This window comes from Thalassophryne amazonica, chromosome 19 (genome assembly GCF_902500255.1).
Source record: "Thalassophryne amazonica chromosome 19, fThaAma1.1, whole genome shotgun sequence".
Classification (NCBI taxonomy): domain Eukaryota; kingdom Metazoa; phylum Chordata; class Actinopteri; order Batrachoidiformes; family Batrachoididae; genus Thalassophryne; species Thalassophryne amazonica.
Genome location: NC_047121.1, coordinates 16,155,912 through 16,165,806, shown reverse-complemented (window position 1 = coordinate 16,165,806; position 9,895 = coordinate 16,155,912). Strand labels below are relative to the sequence as shown.

At 39.6% G+C, this 9,895-nt stretch overlaps 1 protein-coding gene across 4 annotated transcripts in view; it reads left to right on the top strand.

The window, feature by feature from the left end:
- Positions 1 to 844: 844 nt before the first annotated feature.
- slc4a11 (solute carrier family 4 member 11) overlaps positions 845 to 9,895 on the top strand; it is a 333,676-nt gene continuing 324,625 nt past the window's right edge. For all 4 annotated transcript variants that reach the window (XM_034159880.1, XM_034159879.1, XM_034159878.1 and 1 more), the window contains exon 1: positions 845 to 1,046. In XM_034159880.1, the coding sequence (XP_034015771.1) occupies positions 1,010 to 1,046 (37 nt within the window). In that variant the 5' untranslated portion in view covers positions 845 to 1,009. The remainder of the gene's footprint in view (positions 1,047 to 9,895) is intronic.

Sequence of the window (9,895 nt, the reverse complement as noted above, 5' to 3'; positions counted from 1 at the left end):
GATTGAAGTTATGCATTAGTTCTTTGTTGTCACTGCCAGAAGGCGCTTGACAGTAATTTGGCCAAAAAAGTGAATTTTATTGAATATTCTGTACATTTTTCTCTAAACATAAATTTCCAGTAAGAGTTGAAAATGCTTTAGAGCTTTGTTGCCACAAATAATATGTGCCAGCTATGAAGTCTGACAGAGAGAATCACAAATTGACTGACTGATCACCTCACTGGTGGCTGTATGCCACTGAAGGACTTGCATCACGTAATAATGAACACAGCCCATGGAGATGGAAGTGTATTTGTTTTTGTGTATTTGTATGCACATATGCATACAATTGGATTTGCTTGGTTGTACAACCTTCTGCTTCACAATCAACCTTGAACACGGTAAAGATCAACAAATGATGGCGATCGAGTGCTTCAGGATTGACTGCAGCTAGTGCAGTTTGAGGTAAACAGATTATTGATTTTTTGCTATAAGATGTATCTGAGCATGTATTTGATGTTACTCAATTACTTTGAGTATATTAAAAAGTCAAATATATGGGTACTTGTCAAAAAAGGTAACTTTCACGATAATTCTGTGTGACCCATATGACAACGCACTGCAGGGGTAGCTAAAGAGGTCACTTGGGGTATTCTATGGCAAACTCACATGTTGCATGAGTTCTGTTTTGCATGTTGAAGGGTGGAGGGAGGTGTGTCCTCTCATGAGGTTTGCCTTGCTGCATGTTGGCCTGCCATAGGCTGCTGCCTGGTGGGTTGGACGAGAGGAGCTGGGGGGAAAACAACAACATCCGAAGGCACTAGGACCTAGCAGGCAGACTGTGTGTAGGCAGGCAGAGTGGGGCTGAGTCACTGCATGTGTCTGACAGACAGTCAGAAACGGAGCAGAGCAAAGGAGCAGAGGTGATCTCACACTCATCAGAACAGGATAACACAACCATGATGGGTTGACTTTGGGGGGAGTGGTGGTTGGAGAGAGGAAGTGTGCATACGCAACCACTTGCTGAGCTATGGAGAATAACAAAGTTCTTCATTTTGTGCCTTCAGGTAAGCAGATGATTCCTCTCAGCTGTGCACGACAGTGTTCACTGGGAGAACCTTGGGGTTCCCTACCTAATGAAACCTGAGAACCCCCTGTGAAAAACACAGGCACCTACACTTGCACTGGGAGGGGGGCAGATGTTTGGGCATACATGTGTTCTACTGTACATACTTAGTGTTTTTGTGCATGCTCTCACTCTCTACTTAGGAATGTGGAAGTGTTTTGTTTTTGACAGAAAATTGCCTGTTTTTAATTTTTTTTTCTTCTGAAGGAGGTCGGGTTACAGAAGCCCTTTTGTGGTTACACAAATGCAGATGTGTGCACATTTGAATGTGTGTGTGTTGTACTTTTCTCCTCCTCTTGTTTGTGTCTGGTGTGCTCCGTGAAGATTTTCTTCTCTCTCTTTTCAAGGACTGATCCTTGACAAACAAATCTTATAAAAAAAAAAAAAAAAATAAAAAAAATAAAAAAAAAAGAGGAGGGGGGGTGGACCCACCAACAGAAAACCCGTATACCTGTGGTGTGGTCAGCTGGAATGCAGAGGGAGCCTGGTCTCTGTACACTTTTTCATGTATTGCGCTGACTGTGCTCATGCATGAGCACACGTCACATGGCAAGAAATTGACATAGCACAGGAAACGCTGTGTGTTTGTGTGCATGAGATACTGTGTGTTTGAGAGAGACAGATTAGTGTTGGTGACAGCCACAGGAGAGCAGCGAGTTCTCCCCCTCACTGAAACTCCTGAGAGCTCAGAGCCCATTTGGAGGTGTGATGTGAGTCCCTCCTCACTTTCATTTTGTCTGAGAAGCAAGCACATGAATACTGTACTTCTATCTGTGTGTACGATTCGGATGTTTTGTCTGATCATGTGCCTGGGTCTTGTGTGTTTGCGTGCCTGCGTGCTCATGCAGACACACACATATGCATGGGAATGCGCGTCTGTGTGCGTGTTTTTGAGTGCACAACCCTGTCTGGGATAATGTACAGCAATATGCCTATTTGCGTGCATATATGTGCTGATGTTTTTATGCAAGTTCAGTCGTGTGTGTCTGATGGACTCTACTGTGGCTTGTCCTCAGTCATTTGCATTCATTTTTTACTCTGTGATTAGAGACAGAGGACCAGTTTGATCCATGCAGAACAATAAACCTCAGATGTTACAAAGCAGCAGCAGTTGAGGGGAAGTACGCTTGGCAGTAATATTGTAAACATTATTTTCATTACAATTACTGTCATATAAGACTGCATATAAAAAATGCATTACGTCTTGCTGCCCTGTAGCACAAAATTAACATTTATATCTGCAGAAACTGATGCTGTTATCGATCTCTCCCACTCAACGATTACTTTAACAGATGAGATTTCTTTCAGATTTCACTTGACTGCCCTATGGATTTTAGGAGTTCTTCTTTTCAAATTTTAGCAGATCAGGAATATATTTGCAGAACTCAATTTTAATAGAATGATTGCCTAAGCCCATTAGAAAATACACATTACAGCGCAGTGTCAGTAAATTGTCCTTTTCATGTCATTATCCTGAAAGTGCTGACAGGTGAATGAGCAGCTGGTGCTGTGGGAGGAGGTCAGGAGATGTCAGACTGACTTTATAGAGCTGTAAATTACAAGGGAACATCCACCTGTAATTATACAGTGTAATATTAGTGAGTTTCCCCATTTAATTCCGAAGTGTTGAGGTGTTTTAATTTAATTCATTTGATTGCAATTGAGAGCAAAATGCTGGACACAGTTTAGAACTAGGGCTGCAGCTATCAGTTATTTTAGTAATCGAGTATTCTATCGATTATTCTGGCGATTAATCGAGTAATCGGATAAAAAGTACTTCTGCGTTTTTAAACGTCATCAATAGTCCAGGGCTCTCCCGAAGCAATGGCACAATGTCACTGCGCCAAAGTGTTGGCATTTTGCTGAAATGGTGATGGGATGTGGCTTTCTGTTTTGTTTTCTCCAACTTGTAAAATTTAACCATTTTTAAGTTTTGTTTTTGTTTTTTTATACAGGTTGATGGACATGGTCCCTGCATGATTTTTTTTTTATCCCTCTTTCTCTGCAATCTAGCAGATGCATTTTAGCTGGAGGTTGAACATGCAAGCCTCGCAGTCAGGTTTTTTAATTATTATTTTATTTAAGTTACCGTGTTTGTGAAGTGTTGTGTGTTGCCCAAAAAAGCAAAAATTAAAAAGTCAAACACTCAGTGTGAGTCTGAGTGAAACACAGAAGAAAGAGTGGACTTCTGCTGTTTGTCATTGTAGCCGGGGACAGAGTTGAGAAGTAATAATAAAATAATACTAATAATAGTGTGTATATATATGATAACAAGAACCTAAACAATTTGTAAATGCATTAAGACAGTAAATTAACATTAAAAACTAATTAATTAGCAGGACATTAAAGGGTTGAGTTCTTCCTGTAAAAACTGTTGAGGTCTAAGGTTCTAAAAACATTCTGGACTCACATTGACTCAGTGGACCACCATTGAAAAAATGTCAGCTACCTATTTTATAAACACTCCCCATCCTAGAGCCCGTGAATCCCCACGGGCAATGTGTTAGTGGTGAGTTTATTTTAGAAATGTACTAAGAGTTGAAATTACATTGTATGTTCACCTCACATATGAGGCTTTGAGCTTGTAACACAAACATCAATTAGCTCTTATGTTCCAATGGTTAAAGCAATGTTTGTATTGTAAATATATAAATAATACACTGGGCTTTCTAACGTTTCATTGCGTGGTATGTTCATCTCACATATGATCATCTTTTCAGTGGCTGAAAGAAGCAGTTTACTCTCATTTTGTCTTTATAGTGACATTAATTAGCTTGTTAGCTGTGCTACTTTTTACACCGTGTGTGCCTTATCAATGAATAATACAGCGATTTAATCCATTTTTCCTCTTCTTGCATGAAATGATAAATATGACATACACTCTCGAAAATACGGCAGTTCTGCACCAGGAACAAAGTATATTTTGTGTCATTCTTGTGTTGGAAGACAAAGCGACAACCCAGTCCCAGTTTTGCTGCTGACTGCATGAGGTTTGCTTTCAAAATCTTCACATATCCTCCTTTCTTCACGGTTTCTTCCATCTTGAGGAGATTCACAATTCCAGATGCACTGAACCATCCTCACAACACCATTCTCCCACTGACGTGTTTGACTGTGGGGACAGTGTTCTTTGGGTTACACGCCTCTTCTTCTTTCTCCAATCATAAGCAACATCTCTATGGCCAAGGAGCTCTACTTTCTTCTCATCTGACTGAAGGACACGCTCCAGTATGCATATTCTTTCTCCAGGTTGTCCTCAGTGTACTTCAGTCTGGCTTGAAGGTGTCTGTTCTGCAGAAGTGGAGTTTTTCTTGGTCTGTAACCTTGCAGACAATTCCTGTCCAGGACTCTATTGATTGTCTTCTTTGATGCTACAATTCCTGACTTGACTAAGTCATTTACTTGGCAGTTGTTGTGGGGTCTTTAGACACATCTCTCCCTCATTTTCTTTCCAGAGTCTTTGAAATTTTTGCTTCCCAACTCTTCCGGACTTGTTCTGTACTGTGTGGCTCTCTTTGAATTTCTTGATATTTTTCACTCCAGTTCTCAACACTTAGAAAAGCTGTGACAACTTCTCTTGCTTTTTCTGAAGTCTAAAGTAATTTTGATGCTTTCTCAAGTACAGCTCAAACCCTTACTGAAGTTTTTAATACTGTGTGCACATTCGAAGATGACCTTCTGTTTTAACTCGATTTTACAAACTTTGGCCATTACAAAGTTAAAGCACATCATTGCACAGCAGTGGTCGGTGCTTTGGCAAGCAAAAAGGTCGTAAGGGGCTAATAATTTTGACCCTGTTAGTTCTTGGTTTTTGTGAAATTTTGTTTCAATGTGCAAAGTAAACAAATATAGTAATTCAAAATAAAACTAGGATGTTTAGAAATGTTCTGTTGAAAATTCCTTGCTCTGTAAACGAAAAAAATTGCTTGGGAAAATTTGGAAGAAAACATTAAATTTCATAGGAGGGCTAAGAATTTTGGGGGTCGTCTCACAAACTGTCTGCGGCCCTTGGTCCCAAAAAGAACAATTTTACTCTCATCAGTCCACAAAATATTCCTCCATTTCTCTTTAGGCCAGTTGATGTGTTCTTTGGCAAATTGTAACCTCTTCTGCCCATGTCTTTTATTTAACAGAGGGACTTTGCAGGGGATTCTTGCAAATAAATTAGCTTCACACAGGCGTCTTCTAACTGTCACAGCACTTACAGGTACATCCAGACTGTCTTTGATCATCCTGGAGCTGATCAGTGGGTGAGCCTTTGCCGTTCTGGTTATTCTTCTATCCATTTTGATGGTTGTTTTCCGTTTTCTTCCACGCGTCTCTGTTTTTTTTGTCCATTTTAAAGCATTGGAGATCATTGTAGATGAACAGCCTATAATTTTTTGCACCTGCGTATACGTTTTCCCCTCTCCAAGCAACTTTTTAATCAAACTATGCTGTTCTGCTGAACAATGTATTGAACGTCTCATTTTCCTCAGTTTTTCAAAGAGAAAAGCATGTTCAACAGGTGCTGGCTTCACCCTTAAATAGGGGACACCTGATTCACACCTGTTTGTTCCACAAAATTGACGAACTCACTGACTGAATGCCACACTATTGTGAAAACCCCCTTTTCTACTTTTTTTACTAAAAGCCCAATTTCATACCCTTAAGAGTGTGCATATCATGAATGCTTGGTCTTGTTGGATTTGTGAGAATCTACTAAATCTACTGGTACCTTGTTTCCCATGTAACAACAAGAAATATACTCAAAACCTGGATTAATCTTTTTAGTCACATAGCACTACTATTATTCTGAACAATATTGTATGTACTTGTAATCATAAAACTGCTCCAATACTAGACACCTGATACTCCTTTACAGCAGCGTGATGTCAGCCTCTCAATGCATTGCATTTGTATTGTGGGTTAATCACAGCAGGCCTTGAGAGGCGGATGGCGCAGTTAGACGGAACTGCCCACTTCACCCATGAAGCGTTTGGTGCTGTGAGCTTTTCACCTGTTTTCTGCAGCGCAAGTCGGAGTTGAAAACAGTTGTTGTCTCTCAAAGAGCGGTGACGGCAGCACACCTGCCGTCACTGCTAAGACATTACGAAGACATTTTTGACTCTGTCACTCTGTGTGTGTCCTTGCTAAAAACAGCTGATCCGCACGCATTAACAACACTTGTTTTTCCACCCAAATGTGCCTAAAGTCTCTTTCTGAGGATGACATGATGTACTAAAATGCTGAAAAATGTAAATAATAATAATAATAATAATAATAATAGAAAAAAATTGCTACCTCTCAATCTGGTTGTGCTTTTTCCATAAATACATGTTGTCAATTCTTCCTGCTCAGGCAGCCATCCAGGGGCAAATCCAAGCGGGGGGGTGATTAAAGGTCCACTTTTGAAGACAGTTTTTTATACTGCTGCTACTACTACTACTATAATAATAATTTTAACAATTAAAATGTTGAAAAAGAATTTAAATGTTAGAAAGAATTTAGTAGTTACATTTATAAACAATCTAGATTATAAATTGTAAGTTTTACTGTTACAGTGCCTTCAACATTTAAATATGAGGTCAAAACGATGTCTTTATTTTATTTTTTATAAAACAAGTATTTATGTTTATTGAAGTCAAGAAAGGGTGACTATAAAGTGAGTATTGGCAAAACTGGTTATTTTCATGTTGAGGTGGCGGGGGGTGTTGTCAGCAGCTGCTGAAAGTAACTAATAGAGTAACTAGTACTCTAGTTACCTTTAAAATTGAGTAATCAGTAAAGTAAGTTGCATTTTCAAAGTAACTGTGGCAACACTGGTGCTTACACACATAAGTAAAGCTTGTGTTGGACAGTTTCAGTTCTGTTCCAGGTGTTGTATATTTTGTAGTGCTGAAGTCCACAGGTTACATTTAAGTGAGATGACTGGCAGTGTCATGTTTGCTAAGAAACACACGATTAATGTTAAAACACAATTTGTTGTAGTCAAAAAGTGAAGTTGCATGATTTAAGTGAAATGTTTGTGAATAAAACAAAGCTAATGAAATTGGTAGCAGTTACAGTCAGTAAGGAACAGCTGATGAATAAAACATGTTTTCAAAGTCATAAAACTGTAATGTATCATTAAGTATTCGTATCGGTACTTGGTATTGACGAGTACCCAAATGTAAGTACTCGTACTCAGACTGGGAAAAAGTGGTATCGGTGCATCCCACTTAAAACTATAGCACCAGACCACAAAGCTTATGTGTGTGTGTGTGTGTGTGTGTGTGTGTGTGTGTGCATGTGTGTGTGTGTGTGTGTGTGTGTGTGTGTGTGTGTGTGTTGTTTTTATGGTGGCAAGGAAAAGTAACTGTCAGCACATTAAAATAAAAAACCTAAGAAATCACATTTGCCATGAATCTCAAAATTGAGCTCAGATGCATCCTGTTTCCACTGATCATCCTTGAGATGTTTCTGCAGATTAATTGGAGTCCACCTGGGGTAAATTCAGTTGACTGGACATGATTTGGAAAGGCACACACCTGTCTACATATAAGGTCCCACAGTTGACAGTGCATGTCAGAGCACAAACCAAGCATGAAGTCAAAGTAATTGTCTATAGACCTCCAACACACAAATCTGGGAAGGGTGCAGAAACACTTCTGCTGCTTTGCAGGTCCCATTGAGCACAGTGGCCTCGGATCTACTCTAGAGCTGGCTGCCTGTCTAAACTGAGCGATTGGGGGAGTGGCCAGATGGAAGCCACTCCTGAGTTAAAACCACATGGCAGCCCACCTGGAGTTTGCCAAAAGGCACCTGAAGGACTCTCAGACCATGAGAAACAAAATTATCTGGTGTGGTGAGACAAAGATTGAACTCTTTGGCATGAATGCCAGATGTCATGTCATGTAGAATAAACCAGGCACCATCCGCACAGTGAAGCATGGTGGTGGCAGCATCATGCTGTGGGGATGTTTTTCAGTGGCAGAAACAGAGACGAGTCAGGATTGATGGAAACACGAATGTAGTAATGTACAGAGACATCATGGATGAAAACCTGCTCCAGAGCTCTCTTGACCAGACTGCGGCCACTGTTCATCTTTCAGCAGGACAATGACTCTAAGCACACAGCCAAGATATCAAAGGAGTGGCTTCAGGACAACTTCTGAAGCCAGAGCCCAGACCTGAATCTGATTGAACATGAAAATGGTTGTAACAACACTCAATAATTCCTTTCAATTGAACGTTGAGAAACATTGTTCTTAAACTGTTAGACTATTTTTTTCATGCAATTGTTCACAAAGTGGTGATCCTTGCCCCATCTTTGCTTGAGAACGGCTGAGCATTTTGGGGATGCTCCTTTCATACCCAATCATGACACTCACCCTTAGTGTCCTCAGTTCCCAAATGCTTATTGAGTGTTGTTGGAAGGAAAGGTGATGTAACACAATAGTAAACATACCACTGTCCCAGCTTTTTTGAAACGTGTTGCAGGCATCCATTTCAAAATGAGCAAATATTTGCACAAAAACAAATAAGTTTATCAGTTTGAACATTAAATATCTTGTCTTTGTGGTGTATTCAATTGAATATAGGTTGAAGAGGATTTGCAAATCATTGTATTCTGTTTTTATTTACATTTTACACAATGTCCCAACTTCAGTGGAATATATATATATATATATATATATATATATATATATATATGCGTGTGTGTGTGAATAAAACTCTTCTAAATACTGTAATAGTTTAAGGTGAAGGTGAACTGCACCAGTGCCGCCCTAGCAGTGTGAGAATCTTCACACGACACATATAATCAGAGTTCACCTGTAACCTGAAGAACCACTGACTGGCACTCTAAAATACCGGTGTGTGGTAAGCGTGAGTAAGTAGTTTGACCATGTGGAGGTGTGTGCTTGTGTGTACACATGCTGTATATGTGACAGTGATCTGTGATCAGTATTCACTGCTGGCAACAGATCTCAGAAGCTCCATCCTCTGAGCACAGCCATCTGGGCAGAGGGGACACACATACAAATTATTACACAGCAACACAAACACACAAAAATCTCATACATTCAAACCAACACACACGCTGTGTTAATTCACAAATGCATACGTTCACTTTGACAGTCATGATTCCGCTCCATGCAGACTGTAAATAATTACATGCAGAATTCAATCCAGCTGCATAATTCACTGTGTGTGTGTGATTGTGTGAGAGAGAGATTTCACACAATTTAGGGAACACTGAAGAGTCGTTACACAAACATGCTTATTTATTTATTTTAGTCTCCTACACATTTATACACACACACACAATCCTGTCTACATGTTGACATTCTGATCCATAAATATTTGTACGTCAACAAGAGTTTTATCACAGCATAGTGAAATTCCAAGTGCCTGTTCTGTCTATTTCTAATATGAGATGTAAATGGAAATAAAATTAGCATTCACATCTGATAACTGGTGTCAGAACTACAGTTTTTGTGCACGTCTCCCACCCCCTTAAATGACAAACTAGCATAATCCTAAATTTATGTTTTGAGTACCTGGAAATAAAGCTTTTGTGGTCGGTTATTTTCTGAAGACTGGATTCTCAGCTTGTCCAGTTCAGGCCATGTTGCCTTCCTGTCTGTTCATTGTACCGTGCTTTTCATTTGATTCCTTTTGGTTACTAATTTCTTCACTCTTGCTATAATATAGCTTCAATAGTTTTGTTTTTGATTTAATGAAATATGAATCTCTGGAAGTCGCAGAGCAAAGGTCCGACGTCATCAAGAATACATTTTTGATGAAAGCAAGTTTTACTCTTTAGTC